At 38.3% G+C, this 27059-nt stretch overlaps 1 protein-coding gene across 1 annotated transcript; it reads left to right on the top strand.

Annotated features, from left to right (window-relative positions):
• Positions 1–426: 426 nt before the first annotated feature.
• On the top strand, positions 427–26588 carry LOC102228932 (low molecular weight neuronal intermediate filament-like). Its single transcript, XM_023328272.1, has 10 exons — positions 427–1219; positions 2178–2322; positions 3146–3304; positions 3409–3528; positions 6602–6697; positions 11231–11359; positions 14810–14932; positions 21375–21485; positions 21571–21695; positions 25444–26588. The coding sequence occupies exons 1-10, from the start codon at positions 1125–1127 to the stop codon at positions 25484–25486; spliced, it is 1146 nt and encodes a 381-aa protein (XP_023184040.1). The 5' UTR covers positions 427–1124; the 3' UTR covers positions 25487–26588.
• Positions 26589–27059: the final 471 nt, after the last annotated feature.

Raw genomic sequence — 27059 nt, 5'->3', positions numbered from 1 at the left:
CCCGATCCGAACGAGACGGCGGTTAGTGTTGAAGTCCCGATCCGAACAGATGGCGGTTAGTGTTGAAGTCCCGATCCGAACGAGACGGCGGTTAGTGTTGAAGTCCCGATCCGAACAGATGGCGGTTAGTGTTGAAGTCCCGATCCGAACAGATGGCAGATGGCGGTTAGTGTCGAAGTCCCGATTCGAACGAGATGGCGGTTAGTATTGAAGTCCCGGTTAGTGTCGAAGTCCCGATCCGAACAGATGGCGGTTAGTGTCGAAGTCCCGATCCGAACAGATGGCGGTTAGTGTCGAAGTCCCGATCCGAACAGATGGCGGTTAGTGTCGAAGTCCCGATCCGAACGAGATGGCGGTTAGTGTTGAAGTCCCGATCCAAACAGATGGCGGTTAGTGTCGAAGTCCCGATCCGAACGAGATGGCGGTTAGTGTCGAAGTCCCGATCCGAACGAGATGGCGGTTAGTATTGAAGTCCCGGTTAGTGTCGAAGTCCCGATCCGAACAGATGGCGGTTAGTGTCGAAGTCCCGATCCGAACAGATGGCGGTTAGTGTCGAAGTCCCGATCCGAACGAGATGGCGGTTAGTATTGAAGTCCCGGTTAGTGTCGAAGTCCCGATCCGAACGAGATGGCGGTTAGTATTGAAGTCCCGGTTAGTGTTGAAGTCCCGATCCGAACAGATGGCGGTTAGTATTGAAGTCCCTGTTAGTGTTGAAGTCCCGATCGGAGCGAGACGGCGGTTAGTGTTAATTCAATATTTGGAACCACGCCGCCATTGCTAAAACTACAGGTAGACCACAAATCTAAAACGTTATTTTAATACCATGTCATGGCAAAAATAAAGCTTTGACCACAGTTTTATAAAGATTTTTAGGCAGTAAAAATCACAAACATACATGCAACATCTCCTGCAGGGTGCTGCATTGTTACTGGTGGAAGGCGGAATAAAACCCAATAACTGTCCAGTTTGATTTAGTAGTTTACTCCTCGGGTACGTGTGAAGTCCTCTCTGAATGACGTTCATGCTATAAGCAGTGAGCTTCACCTCGATGCCACATTCCCTGCGGTTATAAAGCCCGGTGTGGCGCGGCTGGCGCCATTTTTATCCCGACCCGATCCGGAGCCATGGCCATGCTCAGAGTGTCTTCATACCGCCGGCTGTTTGACGACGACAGGCGGAGTCCTAACGGAGGGCCGAGGCTGCACCAGGCCTCCGCCAGGTCAGGGTTCATCACATCTTTTATTATGTTACTACTGGAAAAAAGATATTCTGGCTGTTTTAACATTTATTTAAAAACGTGTTTGAATTCACATGTATAAATCTCTGCATAGCTAAATTTATTAATCTATTCATTATTAACAAAAAATGCAACTCTTAAAAAATGTTCTATCTATCTATCTATCTATCTATCTATCTATCTATCTATCTATCTATCTATCTATCTATCTATCTATCTATCTATCTATCTATCTATCTATCTATCTATCTATCTATCTATCTATCTATCTATCTATCTATCTATCTATCTATCTATCTATCTATCTATCTATCTATCTATCTATATATATATATTCTGGAAATAAATATACAGTGAAAATAAATTTTAAATAATTTTTAATTTTTTAGATCTAGTTTCTAGTGCAAATAGAAAAATAACTTACAAGTTACTTTTCTGCAACATATAGGACCTTGTTTTAAGTCAATAATTTCTTAGAAATATATTTTTTAAACATACTAGTTCGACTGGCATATTATTTTATAACATGGGAAAACGTGTTAAATGGAAGTAAAATGTAAATAATCTGCCAGTTGAGCAACTTCTTCTATATTAAAGAATTGGTGACTTAAAAGAAACTCCTATATTTTGCTAAAAAAATTAATTGTAAGTTGTCTTTATTTCAAGCACTAGAAATTGGATAAAAAAAATATATGGTAAGACTTTGTGTTTTTGCAGTGTTTACACGCAGTCCAACATTAAATGAGACAGTAAATATCTGAGTGTTTTGAAAACTGTATTAAGGAAGTATGTAATGTCAAGCTCAGAGTGTAAGTACTTAACAAAAGCCTTTTGATTTAATAGAAACACTCTGGTAGTCGAGGTTGTTACGTATAACAAATGTCAGATTTACATTTTTGCTTCTTCAGTCCAGTTTCTGTGTTGTTTGCTTTTCTTGCAGGTGTGCCTCTGCTGGCAAATGTGACTGTGATAAAGTAGACTTTGTTACAGCCACAGCTCTGAATAAAGCGGGTCTAGACCGGTTCATCCAGGAGCGGACCACCATGGCTGCCCTCAACGACCGGCTGGTCAAACTCATTGAGTTGGTGTGGAAAGACATTAAACTAGAGATGAACTAATCCAGTTTTTCACTTTAGATAGCGGTACCAATATCTGAGGTTTAGTATCTGTCGATACGATCTGATAGAGAAAAACAGTTGAATTGACTTAAAATGCTTGTTTTTTACATAGACAGAAATATACTGAATTACAAATTTATGTACCAACTCTGCACCAGTTCATCATCATTAGTGCGAACCAACCAAACAACATAATTTTTAACTATTAATATAATTATATTCCTCTACACAGTACAGCAAACTTAGATACACACATATCTTCACAAGTTGGTCAAAAATGTAAACTTAATTAATTTTATTTGTCGTTTCTCTTGTTTTGTTTATTTATTTTGGATATTTAAAATGTTTTCCACTTCCAGTGTCAAATGTTCGTTAGAATTTAAAGTTTATTGATCTTTGAGAAAATGTGCTCTTGCATTATTATGCCATCAGTATTATATTACTTGAAAATGGTCTGAAACCAACAATATTATCTTTTATCGCAATAACTTATCATTTATTACCTTGATCAAACATTTAAAAATAAACTGCTACAAATCTTCTTTCAAATGGTTCAGATAGTTCAATTAGGATTTGTAAATTTAATGTAAAATCACAGAGCATAGAATTAGACTGAATAGATCTGCCATTATTGATTGGAGACATTGTCACCAATACCCAATCTAGAACTTTTCTCAATATCAGAACCAATACAGATATTAAAATTGGATCGGTGCCTCTCTAATCGACTTAGAAACTTTTTTTGTTCTCTACTGTTCTGTCTCTTCACCTCTGGGTCCGCTGCCTTCAGGCCCACTGTTTGGAAGAGGAGAACGGCTCTCTTGAATGTCAGATTGCTGATCTGGAGGAAAATCTGAACGGTCAACCCGCCTCCACCGAAATCACCTCCACTGCAGCGAAACCGAAGTTCAGCTTGGAGGCAGTGGTGGAAAAACTGTGCAGGCAGAAGGTAGGCTGTGTCAGCTGCATGTTGGCGAGGTTTTCTCATCTTCTATTCCCTCCTGTCCACGTCAGTCAGAACCCATTTCGGTTCTGTCCGCCTTCTGCCTGCAGGATGAGATTATTTGTGACACAGAGGAGCTGAAGGAAGAGCTTGAATGTCTCCAGAAGGAGTTTGAAAAAGCTGCCTATCAGAGGATCGTCGTCCAGCAGGGACAACAAGATGCGGCTGAGGTAAAATTTGTTCTCCGTATTGTAAAATATCAGACTTTCTTTTGCTGAATTTCTAAAACAAAAGAAAAACATAAACATCCGATGTACCGTAGAGGTACCGTGAATGTGATTTAATTAAAGCTGCATTATGTAACTTTTATAAAAAATATACGTTTTTACATATTTGTTGAAGTCGTCATTATGTTGTGACAGTATGAGACAAATAATCTGTGAAATAAATCGAGCTCCTCTGCCTTCTCTCAGTGCTAAAAAGAAACAACCAATCAGAGCCAGGGGGTGGGTATTAGTGCTGTCAATCATGCTCATGTGTGTGCTGAAATCCTTTAAACTCCATGGCAACCATTCAGCCTTTGAGGCGTATCTCTGCTGCAGTTTCCATAGTTTATCTCACAGAGAAACCCGTAACTCCCCTGCGTTGCTCCTCCAGACTAGCTAGCAGCAACTAGCAAACCCCTGGGTGAACTGTGCATCCACTGAGCTCATTAAACGAGCTTCTTCTCAGAGTAGCGCTGGTAAAAACATTGTTAAAGAGTTAATAGAGGAGCCATGTTGTGATAACTTCCTGAAGACGGAGTTTCAGGAAGAGTAGGAGTTTCTTAAAGAGACAGAGGCCCAATTTCAAGGTATTAAATTATGAAATTAAATTTCTTTTAAGTTATATTTGATCTGTCCAACGTTTAACTAAAGGTAACGCTGATTGTGATACAAAATAATATGTGGCTGGAAAACATTCAGTTACTGTTTAAAAAACCCTAAATATTAAAAGTTTATTTCCTTATCAGGAGTGATGAACCTGAATTCTTCAAACAAAACAAAAGTCATAATAAAGTGGTTTGAGTTTCTGTAACGGATTCCTAATTTGTCAGAGCTTTATTGTGTTTTAATAATGAAGGGAAAAATGTCACTATAGTGTTATTTTAATATTACCTCTGGTGTAATATGGTAGCTTGCCCACTAGGTGGAGGTGTTGTCAAGCGTTTCAGCCGCTGTGAATAAGCAGCAGCAACCTGTAGTTGTTGTTCAGCAACCAAACCCTCAACAGGACTCCTCCTCTTCCTCACACCAGGCTGAAGTAATCGTCCCGCAGCTGGACCAGATGTGAGCGTGGCTTTGATTCCTCCCTTACAGATGTAACACATTTCTCGATGCTGCAGCGCCCTGATGCCGCCGCTGGCTCCGTTCTGCCGCTCTGAATTGGTTGCAGCTGCAGGGCGACAATATTCGGTGGGAAATTCTGGCAGGGAAGTAAATGAAGAGCAGAGATGTAGAGGAGAGGAGGGGAAAATTGGACAGATTAAACCACAACAAGCTCAACTTCCCTCCAAAGAAAAAAAACAACATGTCCGGTTTTATTATTTTGCACCTGTTTCATGTCATGACTCACAAATTCAGCCTAATTTTCTCTGTGGAAGCAAACTTTGTGAAAACGTCACAATTTCAGACTAAAAACTGGTAAAACCGACATAAAAACTGAACCAATAATTTAATTTAATGAACCCAAATATCACTCTGATCTGCAAAATGATGCCTATTATCAGAAGTTCACAAAAACTGCACTAAAGTCAGAGGAAAGAGAAGCCGGCCAAGAAGTTACCCACGAGTAAAAAGTATTTGGTAAAAAGTCTATTCAAGTACTGAGTAACTGATCAAATTATCAGTCATTTAATATTTAAGAATTACATCATCAGATGGACCAAACTGTAAAGTTAAGTGGAAATTTTGGTATTTTAAGGACAAAAATTACAGTAATTCATATAAGTAACAAATAACAAAATCATGCAAATCCAGAAGTTTTACTCAAGTAAGAGTAAAATTAAATTACATTACTTTTCTACAAAAAACAACAAAATCAAACCAATTTGCTTGATTTTATTCTGATTTTTCAAAATTGATAATTACGTTTTTTACGCTTTTTTGTCCTGCAAGTTAATCAATTAATTGGATTTAAAAAATGACACATTCTGCTGATTTTTCATTTAAACACTTATTTTGTACAATAATAGAAATACATGAGAAAATTCATGTATTTAAATTCCTTTTTTGAATGATAAACATTTTATTGCCTAAAATGCAGTAAAATAGCATCAACTTGGTGAACTCTTGATCATTTGTAGCAAAGAAATATTATGAAGCTAAAAAAAGACATTTTACTAAACATCAATGTATAGATTCATTGATTATTGCTTTCGATTATCTGATAAATAATTAGACGGCAAAAGGAGCTTAGTTGGAGATTTTAATTTTTTTACAGAATCTGAACCAGGTGACTAATTTTTATTTACAAAAATTTTTTTTTACCTAAAATGCAAAATATATTTAATCTTTATACAGTTTTCTCTTATTTGCTGTGATGGTTATTTTGTTTTTCTCAGTAATTGGCCTTTTTTGAGTCTGCATTTGATTAATTGATTATTAAATCAGTGGATGATTATTTCAAAATTGATTAATTGTTTCAGTGCTACTACAGAAGGAAATGCAGGCGAGCCAAGTGGCGCCCTGAGGGACGCCACTGCTCCAAAAACATCAGAGGATTTAAAAAGCAGCTCCTGACTGCAGGTTTTCCCTCTCGACGTTTGTATTTTCATCTGAGCAAACCTTAAAAGGGCATTTAGTGTCAGATAATTGGTAATATTTCTATAAATACTCTGTTCTGTTGCCCCACTTTGGGCGTCGCTGTCCAACCAGGTTGAGGAAAGTCGAAATGTTAAAAGTTCTGCCGAAATGCACCAGAGATTTGTGACTCGAGTTCAAGCAGAGGACAGTTTTACAGATTTACAAACACAAACCTTAATTATTCAGGTATTTTATTTCACCAAGCACAATTTTTTTTTTTTTTCCATTTTCCCAAAGAGGATTCTTGTGTGCAAATATAAAAGCCGCCACTCCGGCTGCATTAATCTAAAAAGGAAGTATGTGAGCCGAGACCCCCTAAATGCATCGGGAGCTTTTGTTTCTACTTTTCCTCTGCAAGTGAATTTAACCAAATTGAAGCAAAAATAGATTCTACAGCGAGTCTTTTTGTGTTTCAATGAAGAGTAAACTCAAACTTTCCTCCTTCTGATTGCCTCTGCAGGCGGTCGATGCTGTGACTGCAGAGTGTTTGGCTCTGAGGGACCAAGTGGCCGTCTATGAGGAACAGCTGGCAAACATGGAGACCCAACACAAGATGGTGAGACAAATCAATCAGATGAAGAAGAAAAATATTTGAAATGAAAAACTATTTTTGTGGTGACAATCTAAAACCTTCAGTTGATTTGCTGAATCAAATGCTACGTTCACACAGCAGGCTAATGCGACTTTAATCCGCTTTTTCTCTACAATCCTCATCTTGTCAACCCCCAAAAATCGGATCTTTGCCACTCCTATATATGGGAATAATTTGGATCTGATTGTTTCCAAAGCTCCAAGAGTCTGAACGGTTATGTCGCATTTTTATGGGGTAATTTTTCTGCCGTAATCCAAGAGCACATATTTTCATTTTGAAAGCAGAATTTCATGTCCTTTGTTCTCAAAACATTTAATACTTTTACTTTCATTTTCATTTTGAAAGCAGCACTTCGTGTCTGTCTTCTCCAAACTTGTAATGTTTACTCAAACCTTTCTCCTCGCGCTCTTGCGGAACGAAACATTCTCTGCTTGCTTTTGGAACAAAAATGCACCGTCGCCTAGCAACCTCTCAGCCAACAGAATGAAAATGTTGCATTGGGTGCGTTTGTTTCTTTTTAGTGGGTGTGCCTGTGTGGCTACTATGGATCGTAGCAACCTGACCACCCACTGGATATAGGGAGAAACATCGGCCTCAGCTTTCTGCTGCGTGTTACACCAAACATCCGCTAGCTGTGTGCTACTGATCGCTAACAGCTACTGATCTTAGGCAGGAGTTTGTTCAGATCTCTCTCTTTGTTCGCATTAGTTTTGTTGATTGAAGGTTTTTGCTTCTATTTTCTTTCATTTTGCCGTTTGCTGCTCGTTTGCACCTGTCGGCCACCGTACTGATTTTGTAGCGTTTGTCTTAGCTGCGCATGCTTCCCGTAAATGTATAAAAATTATAATTATGAAATTTATGAACGAGGTTTTTTTTTGGTCAGTGAAACGCATCACAATCCCATCACTCTTAGTTCTGATCCAAACAGACGTTACAAGAGTTAACATCAATCCTGCATAAAAAGCCACTGCTGTTAGTTTCTTATTAGATTCCTTTTATGATCTTGTCTGTCGGCTCTCATTGTGAATAAACTTTAAAATGGCGGCGTCCATTGCTGCTTCTGTAAACATTGTGCGTCGCTTTAGAGACGTAATCCGTTCACTCAGAAGTCTGGTTGTGGCTACATTTACACAACGAAATCTGAGTTGAATTGTGTAAATTATTCACATTTCGTCACCTTACAGCCACAAACGACATTATAATTTATTAATTTGATGTGTGATAAACCAACAAGAATCAGAATTAATTTTAATGTTGTTGTGGACAAATAAAGGACAACAAAATAAAAAAAAGTAATGTTTGAAGAACCAGAAGAACTGGGATTTAAAAATAACTAAATAGATAAATAACTAAATAAAGATCAGTTTTTGGATGGATTTGCTGTTTTAAGGGCAACTACAGCTTTTGGGTGGAAACTATTTTTAGTCTTTTTGTCCTTGGCTTTATTTTCGGTACTTAAAATTGAAAGTTTTCAACAAGTGACAAAATCACCTCATCAACATTTTTCCTGCAATTCTGACTACATAAAAGCAAAAATAAATGAGAAATATATAAACACTTGATCACTTTTCTATTAACACTAAATTGTTCTGCTTCAAATAATCTGACTGTGCACAACTTGGTAACATAAAAACATATTTAAGGAATATCATTACAATAGTTTGTCTTTAAGGTTGTTATTGGGTCAGTTCCTCTAAAAACTGTCAGTAGAGATAAATTAAAGGACAAAAATCAAGATAAAGCCTCGGTGGAAGTAAAACTTTCTTCTTCTTGTCTCGTTTCCTTTCATCATGAATCAACATCCTGCAGATTAAAGGAGAAAATGGGAGAATAACCAATGAGCCAGACGTAAATAACAGATCATTTCCTTCTGGGAAAATTGATCACTTTTAATTATTTAGGTTTCTTTTTCAAATTTCTGTTTTTCATAGCAATTATGGATTTTTTTCTGCAAAGCTAAAATGCTATAAGTTTGTACAAAAGAGTGTTTTTCCTTTCATTCATGTGCCTGAAGTTTGTCTGAAACACCTTAAACTAAAAATAAGTTAATCTTTTAGGAATAAGCTGCTGAAATATTATTTAAGCATTAATATATTAACTGTAGAAGCTTAAAAATATATGCTAACGTTCTAAATGAGAGTTTCATTATCTAATAAGAAAGTTAATGAGCTTCTTGATAAAAGGTATGTTTGGTTCTTTTTATCTCGCAACATAACGACTTGAAAAATCCCTGTTTAACCTTTCAGCAGAAGTTTTAAAAGTCCTTTCAAGATCCAGAAAAATTAGAGAGCAAAGCAGCATTTAATCAGAGCTGTACATCAGCTAACCTGGGAGATATTAGAACCGTTCTTCAGATCTCGGTCATTTTCAATATTACCTGTCACAAATTAATTAAAAAGTCTGCTTTCGGCCTTTTTCACTATAATAACCTGGAAATCTGAGGAATTCAGTTTTATTTGAAGGCAGTTTTTGTGGCTATTTTGAGACATTTTAGTTTTTATTTGAACTCGACGCCGAGAGAAACTTTAATGCATGTGGTGACAGTTGGTTTACAGCAAACATCTGCGCAGTCTTTATATTTACCAAACACACAATGCAGCTAAATTAACTATTTGCTTGTTCTTTTGCCAAACTAGTGAAGCGGTCCTTTAAAATAACTTTGTTTGCATCCATGCGTCGTCGCTGCGCCTCACAGCGATCCTCTGCCTCACCAGAAGATGACAGACGCAGCCCAGCCGAACCCGGAGCGACTCCATCTTTCCCTCTGCTGCTCGACCCTGAAACCCGCCCAGTCCCTCCGGACCACAACTCACAGTGTGGGAAATGTGGATAAACCTAAAATAAAAACAGAAATCAGTTTGCTTTATGGACGTCCAATTTCTCCTGACAAATCAGGAGTCATTATTTAGCTGCAGAAAAATGTTGCCTCTGAATAATGAAGGAGCAACTCCGTTCAACGATGAAGAAATCCATGCAGAGGTTGTTTCTGTGTTCAGCTTTAACAGCTTTACTCAGTTTATTTTACATGATTTCAGGTTCTTGTTCACTCCTCCACTTTGCTTTAATTATACAATTTTACTCATCTTTCCAGTATCTCACTGGTGGGCAATGCTAACTAAACAGTTAGCAGCGCTAACGGAATATTAGGGCAACGATAAAATAAAATTACAAGAATAAATTCAATATAACATGAGAACGAATTAATGTTGCAAGAATAAAATCGTACGAGAATAAAGTTGAAATATACAAGAATAGTTAAATTACTATGAGTATGAAGTAATATTACAACTTTATTCTGAAAATATTAGGGCTTTATTCTCATTATTATGACTTTATTTCTATATTAGTTAAAATTTATTCTTATACAACTTTATACTCGCAATACTACGACTTTATTCTTGTGATATGAATTTATTCTCGTTACTTTGTTTTTTCTTATTAAGTCTATGATACTCTGTCGTAGTTCCACTGAACTAATAATGCACAATACTAACATGTTTTTAGCAGCAGCTAATGCTAAAGCGCTAACTTCAATTCAAATTATATCTCCCCTTGAAAGATTACAAACCTTAAACACCAATTTAATTTTGATGTCATATTTACATGTTCTATAATAATTGTTTAAATTGGTTATATCTTATTTTATTTTGTTACTGTATGTTTCTTGTTTGAAATAAAGTTATTGGGTTAAAAAATAAAAAGAGAAGGAGAACGTGAGGATTGTGCTGCGTAAACAGTCTTCACCCCCTTCAAAATAAAAGCATGAATATAAACGGCTCACTACTTCAAGAACTCTTAAAGGTCGATAACCAAAACATCAATGCAGATGTCGAACTTTATAAAGTTTACAAAACAGGCAGGTAAGAATTTCTCTGTAAAAATTAGTTTAGAGGAAGCTTAGTGTGCTAATATTTCTCAAAGTTAGCAAAAAGCGCTAGATGAAAAATGTGACCGCTATTAGCGAATTAGCAAAAGTGTGCTAACCACATGATACTTATAGTTTCTGCAGTATAATAATCAAAAAGGCTTTTCAATGTCTCAATTTTTGTCCTTTAGTTGGCACTAAAGGAAACATCCATGCACAGATTATTTTATAGAAAACACAAATTTATTCTGACCTAAAAGTTACAATTAAAGCTCAACTTAAATATCTCAGTGTATAAACAAATAATGTACAAGTCATGCAAATTGAGGCACTAAATGGAAATAGTGAGAACATTTTCAGTTGTTTCCCAGGATTTTGCTGTGAACATTATTGCATTCATTTAAACTGAGGAGTTTAAGTCTTTAAGGAATTGAAAGTAAAGTTTGGCTCTGATTTGTTCAGCTTCACGATTTTGTAACTTTTTTAAATATGCCAAGGTCGCCAAACAGGCAAATGGAAAATCCAAAGAATGATAAACTGGATGGGCCTTAAATAACAGCGTGGCGCATGAATGGTTGCTGCTTCATGGAGGATCATCGGTGTGTTTCTCTGTGTGTTGGATGTCTATGCAGGAGGTGGAGAGCCAGCTGCAGCCAGATGAAAGGGCGCTGGCTGCAGCTGCGGTCAGGTTTGGCAGCCCTGACATCACCCCAGCCTTGGAAGTGAAGGAGTACCACCGCCAGCTGGCCGAGAGCCTCCAGGTACAGAAACACAAAATGTGCCACAAGGAAGTTTGATGTTTCTGGCTGTAGACTCAAGGATGTGTCCAGATAAACCTAATAAGAAACAAAACGTACCTTTATCCTGCAGATTTAAACCTTATTTTCAGAGTTTGGTAGTGGCTAGTTACATTTACCTGAGTAACTTTTTGGAAAAACTGAGTATCTTTAGTCTGCTGTAATTGTACATATATAATTTTATTTTGAAGTATCGATACTCTTACTTGATTAATATTTCTGGCTTCTCTACCCTCTAGCTGCATTTCCTTTACAAATGTACGCAAAGCTTACTGCGCCATCATCATCCTCCTGCTACTTCCGGTCTTTGTCTTTTCCACCAGTAAAAACATCTGGTTGGTTGTTATACTACCAAAATTCTTATTGAAAAATGTGAGTTTTTTCAAAATTGCCGTGTTTCCATTCATTAAGTTTGTTTACATACTTCCAGTTTGCCCAGTTCCATGGAAAATGGAAACGCAGGTACTTTTAATAACTTCACTGACTGAAGAACAAGCTTGTTTTAACCAAAAACTCAGACACAGACTTGTCGTTTTTGTTAGTTTCATTTTATATTGAAAGAAATTTAATTGGATAACTCTTTCTTTTGCCTGACTTTATCTTGTTGTTATGCTGTAATAATTATATTCCTTTAGTTCTCCAAATACCTTTATATTTTGTTTTATCCGGTGAGATAAATGTGAAATGGTTGATGTTTTGATCAGTAATTCAGTATTTGAGTAGCTTTTTTACCGAATCATGTTTTACTCTTACTAGAGTAATTTCTTAAATAGCTTCATATACTTGAGCAAAAATACATTGAAGCAGTGCTACGGTTTTTGAGTACTCTACCCTCCTCTTTACAGCGAATAAAGCTGTAAAACTAGCTGACCAAACGTGTTGGTTGGAGCTCAGCTGGGGTTGCTAGGCGATGGGCTGGGCTGGCTGGGGTTGCTAGGTAACGGCTTAGTGCCTGTTGATTCTCACTTAACTCCTCCTTTTCAAGAGACCTAAGATCATTAACTTATTGCCCAAAATGTCCGAGTGTTTTTAGAAGCAGCTAAGACCCAAATGGAAGTACAAAAACATGCAAAATGCAAATTTTACTCTTACTTGAGCCATTTCTTGGACAGCTACTTTTTATTTTTACTTTGTAAAAATAAACGTTCAAGTAGTGCTACTCTACCATGTTTTTTATTTTTTATTTAAAGAGCTGTGCATTTATGAATCCTTAATTGCACCTTTTGCTGTTTAAAACAATGTTTTGCTCTTTTTTGCAGAATTGATTCTTATTTAATTAAGGTCCTTCTGACAGCTGCTCCTCATCCTCTTTGCTGATCACCTCCTCTTCTTCCCCCCACTCGGGTCTCCACATAAATCTCAGCTTTCACAAATCATGCTGCGACACCCCGACTTGTTTTCTTTACCTCTTAGCACAACAGAGGAGAAGAACCTGAGAGTCGGGCTTGTAGTTCTGGACCCGGACAGAACGGCTTTCGTCCACCTTGGTAGTTGCAGTGCAACTCAAAGGTACAGCATCGAGGTCAGGCTGGAACTCCGGTGGGTCTGACCCCGACTGGGGTGAGGATGTCTGCTGGTTCAGAGGTCAGGGCTGCAATCAGACTGCAGGCCGCCTTCCCAGGCTCCCTCTCAGCTCTGCACTGGATGTTTTTAGAGGCATTAGAAAAGAATATCTGATCCATTTTTATTTGAATCATCTGTGTGTCTGACTACACCGGTACAAACCAGCCTCTTGTTCAACGTTTCGGTTCATTCAGAGGACCTAGGCTCTCGGCTGCAGATAAACGATTACTTCCTGGAGGCCTGGACTCGGTTGAAGTTTTAGGGTGTTTTCACACCTGATAGTCCTGATAGTCATAAATGCACAGCTCTTTATATAAAAATAATTTAGTCATAAAAACATGGTAGAGTAGCACTACTTGAACGTTTATTTTTACTCAAGTAAAAATAAAAAGTAGCTGTCCAAGAAATGACTCAAGTAAGAGTAAAATTTGCATTTTGCATGTTTTTGTACTTCCATTTGGGTCTTAGCTGCTTCGATTGGGGACAAAAATTGCAACATTTGTTACATTTTCAGCTGCTGTGGTTCACTTTCACACCGCACTGTGTCAAATAAACCAAATCTTTTGAAAAACATGTACCCTTCCTCACCTGTGGGGGCGCTGCACCAAGAACCACTGAAGAAAATGACAAGAAAACCTGTGAAGAAGACACTGAACCCAACTTTTTTCTCAAAAAAAAAAAACAAATTGTAAAGAATGGACTAGCATCAGATTGTAGACCTTAAAGGATTTCACTTTTGTATTTGGCAAAAAACCACAAACGATATATCCTGCTAGCGCTATGCTTTTGGTTTGGTTGTATTTACCCAGAATTCCCTGCGCTATTGTCCTCTTTCTGCTTTTAAAGTGATTTCCAGCCTGCTTTGCATTTACATATGCATTCAAAGCGGATCAGAGTTCACTTCAGCTGAACTGATACTGAGGTTTTTAAACGGACCAGAATTTGCTTTTTTGTTCCACATCAGAGTTCAACATGGACTGAACAGCTTCGTTCACTTCCCCCGCTGCTATTGCCAAAACTACAGGCAGGCTACAGTGGAAAAAATCAACGTCATCATTCAGAGTTTCCTCTGTTCACTGATTGGCCCGGTGGAGAAATCCACTTCAATGGGAGAAAGCCCAAATGGATTAAAAATCTTAGCAAATGAAAATGAAACTAGATATTGTTGATAGTTTTTGCCTGAAGCCAAAGCTATCAAGCTGTCTTTTATTTTTGAAGACGATGTAAATTGAGTAACAAGATCTAATCTTTTGTTGCATTTTTTGTTGTTTTGTGGTACACACTCCTTACCACTTGGCGGCGGTAATGCTTCCAATAATTGTTTGCCAACAGCCATTAAAACAAAGAAGAAATCCCAGATGGAGCAGTGAAGGGACATTACAACGGAGTTGGTATGTGTAGGAAAGCAGTTGCCAGACCAGTGTCTGTCTCAAAGTGACTGTCTTCTGGTTTTTCTGCCTAAATCCCGTCTATCTGCTCTCTCCCTCCCACTCGGCGTCTTCCTCTGCCAGCTGGATGGCGTCCTGTCTGCGCCTGGCCTCAATTATGAGACACGATTGTCTCGATGTTCAAATGATTGCTGTTGGATTTAAACGGGAGTGGTGATTGTTGGCCTCGTCCCACACACCTGTGCGCCCTCATGTTGCCTGTTTCGGCTGTTTCCCCTCCAATGTAATTACAAATCAGGTGCATGAAGAGAGAGCTTTGCTCATCCACCCCTCTGTAGGGGCTTTTTGCTCCATCTGTCAAAGTGCACTTACCTTACTCAACGAGACGCCGCTGTGATCTCTCTGATTTTCAACTTTGCAAACTTATATGACTGCTCTGTCTCCTAATCGTTTGTTTCTTCAGCTGGAGTTTGGGGCGCTCTCCTCTGGCAAAAGCGATGGAAAGAAACTGGAAGCGAGAGGAACTGGTGGGTCAATGGTCAAAGACCCAACAGAGATAACTGATGTGGACGAGATGAAGACTCTGGTGAGTGAGCTTCCTTCTCTTGTTAGCTCCATTAAAAGGGAAAGTCATCCAAATTACAAAAAGTGTAGCCATGTGAACAAAATTTAAAAGACTTTCTGGGTCAGATCAGGTCATTTTTACTTCTAAACAATCCCTGCAGACTACTGCAAGAACTCATGTGTTTCTTATGCAAGTATTAAATATAATTTTCCAGAGATCTTTGTTAAATAGGAGCTTCTCTTGTAATATCAAAGATGTCAGTCATTTTAAAATTTCAATAAAAAAAAAAGAGAAGGTTTTTCATAAATCGTCAATTTTCAGCTTGGGAATGAGTAGACAGTTGTACTTTTTGCTCTTCAAATCCAATTTTAAGTGCATTGTGTTTGTTGGAAGATAATAAATAGTAAATTATTTGCGGACTTAAGCAGCTTTCAAATTCAAAAGATTTGCATTTCCCGCATATAACAAACTGCTGAACTCTTTCTACATTGTGGCATCTTCTGACTAAACCCAAATTTCCGCAGGCAACTATTTGGACAGCTCAGTTGTAGCACAAGGGGCCCATTTGTAATTTCTTAATTCAGATTTCTAAAAATGTAATTTTACTAGCCATAATTAAGTTTAAGATATCTTGAATTGTAATTAGATTTGGTGACGTCATTTGAGGTATCTTGAAAGGTATTTTGAACCGTAAAAATGAATTGTTACTCTTACTAGTAGGAATGCAGATAGTCAATAAAATATTTCATGTTAAAACGAAGTGCCACAGTTAAAAAGTTAAAAAGATAACTTCACTTAAGTTATCTTAAGTGAAGATAAAAAGTTATCTTCACATAAAGGTGACCTATTATGCTTCAAGTTAGGATTGGTCAATGGGCTTCAAAAAATACATTCATGAAATGTTTTTGCACAAAGAGGAGATTTTAATCTGCCAACTTCTGCTATTTTGAGGTCCCTCCAGATTGAGCTGTTTTAGGGCATCTTGTCACTTTTAATCCGAATACACTGCTGCTGGCCACGCCCCGCCAATTTAATGTTTACACTTGCACATAAAAATTAAAACAGATACACAATTATAAACCGAACATCTTTGAAAAGCATTAGTATAGCCTCCTGCACAACCAACAATAAAGCAGCAAGTGGTTTCTGGAGGATAAGTCAATAACAAAAAATACTTGTCTTCTTCAGCAGCCATTGTACAACACATATAGCGGTGAAACCAGCTGGCCAAATGTGCTGGAGTTCAGCTCGGGTTGCTGGGCAACAGGCTGGGCTTTACTGGGGTTGCTGGGATGGTTTTGAAATGGCTGGTTTCCAGACACCAAAAATCATAAACCTATTGCCAAAAAACGGCTCGGTGGTTTTTTTAAGCACTTTGGCTGTTTTTAGAAGCAGTTGAAACCCAAATGGCAGTACAAAAACATGGTAATTTTATATTTTTCACAATAACTTCCCTTTTTTAGGTTCTGTGCACTGGCCATCTTGTTATAGATGAACAAAATAATTTCGGTTATTTTTCAAGGGTTTTGACATTTTTATCACCTCTAATTTGCTGATAAGACATGAATTGTCAAGGCAAGAGCCACCACAGGAAGAAACCTTAAAGTTAAACTCATAATTTGTCTCCTTTTGGTCCACATCCTCTAATTATACATTCGGACCTTCTTCGTCGACAAAGATCAGATAAAACTTAAATCCATAACTGGGTTCGTATCCCAGCCTGAAAACAAATGGTTTCTCACAGCAGGCGAGGAGCAGCTGAGTGACAGAGGAGCAGCAGTGTGGGAGATCCTGAGTGTTTACTCTGAGGACACTTTCAGCAGGAGATGTGAAAGCCCGTCTGCAGCCCAGACAGGATTTATCTCCCTTAGTGGCCTCGGTTATTAACCACAGGCTTACAGATTGGCTCCAGACTCATAAAAGTCTGAAAAGTTTATACACTCACTGCCTCAAGACATATGTTGCGATTTGAAAAGTGGAAATAAATCTTGATCAGCCATTTTTTACCCATCCCCATACAAAAAAGATGTGGAGCACGGAGGAGAATCCACGCTTTCTTTTTTTTTTTTTTTTTACCCTTCCAGGGGGTCTTTTGTGGGCTCTAGTGTCCCTTATATGACAGCAGGCTGACAGGAAACGGGGAAGGAGAGGGGGGAAGACATGCGGCAAATGTCTTCGAGTCCGGGAGTCGAACCCGCAACGGCCGCGTTGAGGACTCAAGGCCTCCAAACATGGGTCGCACTAACCACTACGCCACCACGGCACGCCCAGAATCCGCGCTTTCTGATTGGCTACCTGTCACATTCAACAGGCAGCGTTAAGCTCCCAGTCGGGAAAAACCTCTGATTTAGATCAGAGCGGCAACGACGATCTACCGTAACACACCACACACTACAGGATGATCAGTTATGAAATCGCAAGCGACAATCTTAGAACTCCCAACGTTCTAAGATTGTCATAAGGGGAAAAATAGGAGCAAAAAACCTTGTAGTGTGAACTATTGCATCAGGTAGTCGATGTGCCCATCTTCTCTATTTAAATCTAATTATTACTGAAGGGCAACATAATATACAGACTTCATAATCTGCACTCTTTTGGTTGAATGCAGTATTTATTTCCACTTTGGCTTTATGTTGTTTAGTTTTTATTCTAGTACATTTTTTGTTGATTGAGACTGAGAATCCATTTTATTTTAGGTTGTTTTGTTTATTTTGTTTATCAGGTCCAGTGTTAAATAATGTGTATCTATTTTTGGCAGGAAATTGCATGCATTATTACGTTATTTCCATTAAATCAGTGTAAAAAGGTCTTCAAGCAATATTATCGTTTATTGCAATAATTTTTGAGACAATTAATCGCTCAGCAAAATTTGTTATTGTGACAGACCTATTATCTATTGATATTGATAACATGTCTAAATATAAATATAGTTAATTATCTATTTTCCAGCAGTACTAACATTAAGTGTTTTTTTTTTTGACTTACCATTTGCTGAATTCTTGCTGGTTGTGCAGGAGGCTCCACTTTTGCTTTTAAAAGATGTGCAGGCATTTGCAGGGATTTTCATGTGTGGCCACCTGCAGATTATTTGGATTTAAAGAGACAAAAAGCCATAAAAGAAGCTCCAAATAGGCAGAATTGACCAGACTAAAATCTCATTATCTAAGAATGATTTGGTAATGAACTCGTTTTGTGTAGCCCATACATTTCCTAACCTGTTCAAGGAAGCATAATAGGTCATCTTTAACATCTATCAACGGTTTCACCACAGCTGACCACATCTGTAGCAAACCTGGTGGTTTGGTTCTCATTACCGAGGCTGCGGCTCCACTTCCAGCTCTTTAAATAAACACCAAGCCTCTGAAACCACAACACAGCTCCTCCAACATCATCCACTTCTCTCCAACACGAGCGCCGCTCAGGTCAGCGCCGCCTGACGGATGGACAGCTCAACTCGACCTGCTCTGCTTCCGCTCTCGCCTCTGATGGATGCTCAGGCTCTGGTTTCTCACTGAAACACAACATGACCAAACAAACACATTGCAGTGAAATCAGGCCCGACTCAGGACTGTATATAATAGAGCAGGCAGTGATGGCGTCCAAAGCCGCTGCTCGCATATACAGGCATGACTCCACTCCACTTATCATGCCAGGGGAAAGGAGGAGAGGACTCTCACTTGGCTCGGCCGGTTTGGCGAGTCATCAGGAGCCGGGCTTCCCTCTGCTCAGACAGTTTCTCTGAAATGTGAGCCTGATCCCCATCTGGTTGGGACAGATAATTGTTGAACTTCTATGATTGCTGCAATTACTCATGGCAGGGCAACACAGACACTGACACTGAGGGAGGGATGCTCCTATAAGCTAACCTTGCCTTTTTGTGTTTGTTGATTTTGTTCTTAGTAGCTCCAGCTCACTATTATTTGATCATTTTTAGGACAGAAATTAATCAAGTTACTGTGTACAGGAAGCTATGAAAGTGCTTATTCTGCATCCAACCAGCCAGACTTTCTAGTAACTTCCTAAAGTTATATAAATCTCAAGTTTTTTCTGTCCTCTCACGTTACACTGATGTCCAAAGTTTTTGCCAAAGTGATTATGTTGAAAGTTCTTGTTGGCCTCAGTGTTTAAATTAAAAGCAGCACAATAATTTCACAGAAACATTTGACCCATCCAGCAAAAAACTGAACTCGCAATATTTCAATCAAAAAAAGTAGTCTAATTTTTAGGTGGAAAAATATAATCAAATCATAGTTCCATTGACAGATTATTTCACTTATAACATGGGGAAAATGTCTTGTTCCAAATTAAATAATCCACCAATGGATCTAGCATTTTTTAATTAACATTAAGGAATCAGTGACTTACAACCAGCTCATATTTCTTGCTGAAAAGTTACTTGTAAGTTAGTTGTGTCTTATTCAAGTGTCCTAAGATATTTGCAGTAGAAACTAGACCAAACATACTTGGTAAGATTTTGTCTATTCTCAGCAACAAGTACACTGTATGTCTTAATCTCCCTGGGAAAGAATTAGCATAAGCCTGCTTTTCAGAAAAGGTTTCTTCAAGTTTGAGGTCCTATTTACTGTGAAATTAAAATGGTCAGTGAACCAAACCAATACCTGTTGCTGTGTTATAAAAAACAAACCCTGCCCTTAGAAAATGTAAAACTGGTGGGCCACGTGTAATAAACCCGAGAGCCACAAGTGGCCTGCGTACCGCATGTTGTTCACCCATTTTGTGGCTTATTGGGTGTAGCTAAATTACAGTATATTTTTTTAGGGAACAGATAAGCGTGAAAAATTATTAAATGCACAAAAACACAAAAGTAAGTGTATTATATGAGGAGCTTGACTTACAGCAGTTAATTTTCACACTTTGTGGCAGAAATCTGATTATCCTGAATAAGTTTGGTGAATCTTAAGTGACTTAGGGAAACAAAATATTTGTCTAAAATTACTTTTGGCCTGAAAAAGTGGTGAAAAAGCAACCCAAGTCCAAAGGATTCAAAATCCCTCAATAAATATAGATCAAAACCACTTTAAAGGAAAGTTACTTTCAATACTTCAGCTCTTTTGTACAATATTATGTTGCAAGTGTTAGTTTTAGGTAACCATCCATTGCAAGTCATTGATCTGGTTTTATAATTTACAAATTGATCTCTCCTCTTCCCTTTTCGCAGCAATTGTAGGCATGAAAGTCTTACAGTCATGATGACCATTGCAAATTATCCATTTAATGCTGAAGCATTTCACCCTAAAACCACAAATGTGAACCTTGTGGTAGGGCAGGATGAATTGTCGGGGGGATCACCAAAGTCAGTGGGAGTCGTCATCTGGAAACAATGAATGTCTGCATGAATTTTGATGGCAATCCATTAACCATACATCAAGATATTCCCATCTGGATCACATTCGTGGGGCATTGTACTGACATGGCTGTAAGCATTCTTAAACGGCTCTAATAAGACTAAATCAGAGCTGAACGACAAGAAAATTTGGGATTTGTGGTCATCAGGTGGTCAGAAATATGACTAAATACAGAAGACATCCAACAATCATTGCATTTACTGCGTTTAAATAATTACAGGCATCAATGTTTTATGCCAGATGTTGGTATGTTGTTGTTTATGGATAAATATTCACCCATATTCATGATCTCTATGTTAAGTAAAGTTAGGTTCCTGATAATATAAAGTTGATTCATCTTATATAGATCAACTTAATTAGCAAGAGGTCGGCCATCTTTCAATAACATGAAAGGCTAAATCTTTCATAATGCTGAATTTAAAAAAAAAATTACATTTTAACATTATGTTGTGTCAGCTGCATTAAATGCTAACTCAATAAACACAAAATTGTGTTTTTCTCACAATAATAAACCTGGACATATTTATTAGATGAAACAAAACAGAAATCTCTAGGTCACGGAATAGAAAAATAAGAGGAATAGAATACTACCGTGAACTTTGTAAATAGTTGCTATGGAGTTGCTATGACAACAAGCTTAGATGTAGCTCTTGTTCCTATTTTTGCCTTTCCTGTCGTCACATCCTCGCCTTCGACGTTGCTCCCTAATGAAACCCGCCTGAATGAGAACTTTTAAGGTGAAACTTGTTTATATTTCAAAACAGAAAGTTAAGTCCATTTTGAATCCCAACCCGAACTCTTGCGTGGGCCGTTTTTTTCCCTCTGTTCTGGCATGCCGCCATCTTTGATTAAATAAATAAAATCAAACCTCCGCTCAAGAATGACCGGCAGCGCCCTCTGCTGGATGGCGGCCAAACTACAACATAAAAAAAGTCTAAACGGACTTTATTGGGTAATCGATTGGAACTAGCTTTTATAAGCCATTAACAGACAATTTTAAGTTGATTTGTTGTTTAGGATTCCAGAAAAAAATCGGAATTATTAGCAGAAAGCGTCATAATGTAAATGAACGGCTGATTTTGGATGTCTTTCTGCAGATTTCAGAGCTGCAGAAGGAACTCGATGACCTTGAGAAGAGTAATGAGGAGCTGTTGGATGAAGTTGAGGTGAAAGGGGCTGCGTACATGGATGAGGTTGATGAGTTGGAGGTATGGCATTGGAACTCTTGATGCAGCTTTTCTAACTTCATCTCCTTGTTTTTTTTTTAAACACTCCAAATGATCTGTTGTTTAGTTTACTATAACAGAAATGAAGCAGCAGGAGGTTGACTTCAAATCCCAGATGAAAGAGCAGTGTGAGGAGTACAGGGAGCTGCTCAGTGAGAAGATGGCAAGAGACATGGAGATTGCAGCCTACAGGTAAGAAAAGATGTCAAAATAAAATTGATGCTTGAGGGTTGTAGTCTTTCAAGGGCAGACATAATTTGTTTTGAAGTTAGCGCTTTAGCATTAGCTTCCGCTAAATGCCATGTTGGTATAGCATAGCAGCGTTAGCGGTTCTACTGTTAGCACCTTAGGGTTAGCATAACTAACTTTTCAGTCATACACAGAATATTTTTACTGATTTCTTTTTTCAAATAAAGAGATAACTATGTATGTATTAGGGGGCCATGTCAGTTTTTGTGTTGTAGTTTAAAGCTAATTTAATCACACTTTAGCTGGCTAGTAGAAGGAAGGTACAGCTTTTTTCTGTGCTTGGTTGTGAAAACAATGTTAAACTTTTCAGCTTTTTCCTCCTTATAGGACCACATCTCAATCATAAATACAAAGCTCACCGTTGTAGTAATACTCATTGTGCCGTTGCCACAAGGGTTTACAGTAGAGACAGGGGAAGATTTATGGAAAGTTAAGATTGATTGTTAGTGTGACTGTCAGTCACAGGGAAGGCATGGTGGGTTTTTTTATTAAAAGAAAAACACAGCACAAGGAGATTTCTCTGTTAAGTTTGTCATCCTCTTGCATGTCCTCATTAAGTCTGGTTACAGTTATAACCCACAGACCCTGACATCTTTTGTGAAAGTGTTTCTCCATGGTAGGGGGTCAGATGGAAACAGATGGTGCTCAACAATGTTCCCCTTTAGGAAGTGTCTTCTGAAGGGCTTGAAGAACAGCGCATGGTGGTCCCGGCATGTTGATCTTAGATTTTAATCTGCTGGATGCTGAGTTTGATGTTTGTTCTGTAACAGAAAAAAATGAATATTCACAGTACCATGCAAAGATATTCTCATCCCGGGAACATTTACAGATATTAGCAGGTTAAAATCAGAAACTTCACCGTATTTTAGGGATTTTATGACTTGAACACAACAAATTCATCCAGACTCTGATCAACATTTTTATTTCCTTCTTCCCTGTGTCCAACTATGGGTTTTTTTTGTATTTATTAAAACATACTCATCTATTATTATGTATTTATATATTTGCACTGCCTTTTAGAGTTGCTACTTTTTAAATTTTGTTGTGCTTTCTTGCACAATGACAATAAAGGAATTTTGACTAATTGCGAGAAAGAGAACATAAAACATGAATTATTCACATTTTTGCCAAACAAAACACTCATAAAAATCTTAAAGTGAACCACAACTAGTTGAACATGCTTCCCTAAATTTTTTTGTGTTTTTCCTGTTAGCGTAAAAAATTTTGCTTGTGATATGTAAAAGCTCATAATTATTTCTAAAATTGTCTGTTACATGTTTTGCTTTTGGAGTTTAGAAAAGAAAAATTTCGCCAAATTTTTCATGTGCCGTTATACTCAATGTATCTGATGAAACAAACACACATGATGGACTATATTAGGCAGAGCTAACACCTTTAGCTGGAGCTAACATGAAATCAGAACAAGATAATGAATGGATGTTTAAAGTCATAATGAAGCATCTTTATATCTTCATAACACAACTATAATATATTTGGGTGAATATTCTGAGCCTGATGCTAACTGTGAACATCCTGGTTTAGAAACTGGAGCTCTTTGCATTAGCATTAGCATTTTAAAGCTGAAGCAGCACAAACACCAACTTTTTTGGTTGAATACCATTTTGGTCCTCATTTTCATTTCCTCTTGTCACAGTGTTTTATTCCACGTGTTCCTGTTGTCTTTTACAGTAAATTTGACTTCCTCTGAATTTCTTCTCAACTCTTCTTCTTTCCACAAAAGTTAAATTTATATATTGTGGAATTAACCGGTGAAATTTATAATAATAATGTGAACTAGAAATGTTAATTTATTCTAATGAAAGGATGTATTTCTGAATGCATTTTTACATTTTTTAATTTTGGATGTTTAATGCTGCCCAGCCTCTCGTTTGGAGCCGAACTGTAAGACCTTTACTCTCCTCTGTATGTCTGTATGAAATCATGTGGGGGGAGAAACGTAAAGGTTATTTCGTGGTCCATCTCACGTAGTTTAGCCTGGAAATCCGCAGTTTCTTTTTAAGATGTTCCTGCAGACAGGCTTGACATCCGTGTCCGCCCGGGTCACAGGAAACAGCTCCTGGAAGTGATGCAGCTTCCTGCATGTGACCTTGAGGCTTTCTTGTCATTTCCCTTGGTTCACTGAAGTTATTCAACCATCTGCCATCCTGCTATGTGAAGTGACGCACTTCTGCCATCCCATGTCGTTGCCACAGACATCCTCTTGCCCCCCTTGCTCCCTGTGCCACCGCCTCTGACCTACAGGGGGCCCTGCTGCGTTTTGAGCTGAGATTCAAGAGAGTTAAACGGGATCTATTATGCAAAATTCACATTTTGCATGTTTTTATACTTCCATTGTGTCTCAAATGCTTCTAAAAACAAACCAAGAATACAGCGATCATCTCTTATTTAAAAAAAACTGTAGGACAAATTAAGTTCACACATTTGCAAGTTTTTGTTCTTCCATTTGGGTCTGAAACCCCTGAAGTGCTCAAAGGACACCAAAGCCATTTGATGGTTTTGGTGTCTGGAAAACGAACCATTTCAAAAACCTCCCAGTTGTTAAGTTATATCTGATGGGCACTGCTCCGTTACCTAGCAAACCCTGCTAGCCCAGCCCGTTACCTAGCAACCCAATCTGAGCTATAAGCACGTTTGCTCCGTTGGTTTTACTGCTGTACAATGGCTGCTGGAAAAAACAAGAGTTTTGTTGTTGACTTACCGTCTATAAACCACTTGCTGTGCTCGTGTTGGTTGTTACAGGAGGCTCTACTTCTGCTTTTCAAAGATGTACGGTTGTATAATTGTGCATCTGTTTGCTGCCATCTTCACACGTGAGTGTAAATGTTGATTTGGGGCAGCAGCCTGTTTGGATTTAAAGTGACAGGAGGCCATAAAAGAAGCTCCAAAAAGGCAGAATTGACCAAAATCTCTATCTAAAAATTATTTTGTAATGAACATGTTCTGTGTTGCCCATAAATTCCCTAATCTGTTTAAGGAAGCATAATAAATCACCTTGAACATCCATCAACAGTTTCACCCAAATTAAGCAGAAATAACAACAGAAATATCATTATCAGAGAATATTTTTTTTTGCAAGAAATGTGATGAACATATTTTGTATCCTAACCTGTTCAAGGAAGGATAGTAGGTCACCTTTAGAAGACATCTTACCTTCTGCTCTGCTCTGCACCAGCCTTTTAGTGTCAGCACACCCCTCATTAAACTCATTTACTAATCCTCCACAGCTCCACTTCACTCTTTTAGACTCACACAGTAAACCCTCACCCAATGTTTTCTCTACTTTTCTTCATATACTGGATGTTTTGTTATCCTTAATTAGATCCATGTATAGGAAATAATTATTTTGGTTTGAATTGCCTCCACCACACACACTAACTAGCCCAGTTTGCCCTTACTGGGGGGCTTATGGCCCAAGAAAGTATTTCAGAGCAGCTCCTGCAGATGCTTGGTGCTTCAGTTTTCTGAAAATGTGAACACCGTTTGGCTGTAGGTCATTCTGCCGTTGCTCTGCTGCGTCACACACAGATCCTTCCTGATTTACGTCACGCTGAGAGCTGAGCTCCACATGGCAGGACTTTAATATAAAACATCTGGTTTTACTGGTTTAATCAGCTTTTGTATTAATGTTATTTACTTTATTTACGTGTTTTATTGTTTTTCTGCCTTTCAGGAGTCTGGTGGAGGAAGAGGAGGTGAGACTCTGCAGCCTGTGACTCGGCCCGATCCGATAGACCTCTGCTGGATCCTCCCCTGATGCACGGATTAGAAAACAGACCAGAAAACATGACAAACGGACCCAGAATGAGCACTTTGATGAAGCTTAAGCATAGCAGTTCTAGCCACTGACAGAGTGAAGGCCTCAGCCAGCTGATAACAGGTCGCATGCAGATGACCTGGAGACTAAAATGGATCGGTCTGAAACCTGTAGGAGGCTCGGGTCTGGCTCTACTATTCCTTTAAAGTGGGATTTTATCTCCTCCAGCTCTCTGATTCCCACACATTTTATTCCCTTTGTTTTTAAAGAGGCCCAATTTAAAGGTGTTAAATTACAAAGTAAAAATTTAAGTCATATTTGATTTTTATAACAACAGAAGGAAACATTGTTGCTCAATTATGCTTCAAAATGGCTAAAACAAAACAACATAATACTGCCCCTTTAACCTCAAAACTAAATTTTCCATTTTATTGCCTTATTAGGACTGAGAAGTCTGAATTCTTCAAACAAAACAAAAATCATAAAGTGGTGTGAGTTTCTGTAATGGATATTGTTTTGTTCTAATAATGAAAGAGTCACAAAGAAAAGAGTTTTGGTGTTACCTTTGTCGTAATGATGCAGTTTGCGCCTGGAGAACACATAATGCCGCCCCTTTAAATGCAGAAACACAGAGCCACCTCGTCTGTCACTCAAACTCTTTCTGATTGCCACCTCTTAACCTTTGACCCCCTTGCTGTAATCAGACACACAGACGGGCTCCTCCTCCGTCACTGAAAGCGTCCCACCTTGCTTTTGTTTTTACAGTCAGGTCTGCATGCTGCTTGTGAGAGTAAGCTGTGTTTGCTTAGCAAATGGCTCGTGAAGTTGTTTTTGTGAAACCTTCAGCAAACGAGCACCTGGATCTGAGTGATTCATTGTTTCCTCTTCCAGAACCAGTGTCCCAATTTGATGTCATTTCACGAAAAAGTGTTCAGCAAAGCATTCCTCACTAATCTTTTCCTTATTGTTAGCATCAAAGCTGTCTGTTATCAATCATCCTGCACAAGCATTAAAATGTACTTGGGATTTAGATTAAATAAAACTGAATGCTTGAAAAATCACAGCGGATTGTGACTTATTCCAGAAGAGCCCTCGGTTTCATGAGAACTGCTCGCTCAAATGAGCTTCAGCGCGCTGTAAAACATCTTTTCAGAGCAGCATGATTTATGTGGAGCGCTCCGGCTTTCATTGATCTTCATCCTCATCATGAGATTTTAACATTCCCAGCTGTTAAAGTTCTCAGAGGCTTGTTAGCTCTGGCATGAAGCTGAAAAATGCAGCTAATAACGGATCGGATTGGATTAGAGACGGTTGGAGGACCTCTGGCGACGAGAAACTCGGTGATAGCGGGGATCTGTTTCTGATGAAGAGGCCCCCAGGATCTGCTGAGATGCTTAAAGGTGACCTGTTATGCTTGCTCGATAAGGTTAGCATAGAATTATGGTCTATACAAAACATGTTTGCTACATATTTTACACAAAATCGTTCTTGGATGATGAGATTTCAGTCTGGTCAGTTCTGCTTATTTCAGA

This window comes from Xiphophorus maculatus, chromosome 23, assembly GCF_002775205.1.
Source record: "Xiphophorus maculatus strain JP 163 A chromosome 23, X_maculatus-5.0-male, whole genome shotgun sequence".
In the NCBI taxonomy this organism is placed as follows: Eukaryota; Metazoa; Chordata; class Actinopteri; order Cyprinodontiformes; family Poeciliidae; genus Xiphophorus; species Xiphophorus maculatus.
Note: the sequence above shows the minus strand (reverse complement) of the source record. Positions and strands in the feature narration are given on the sequence as shown.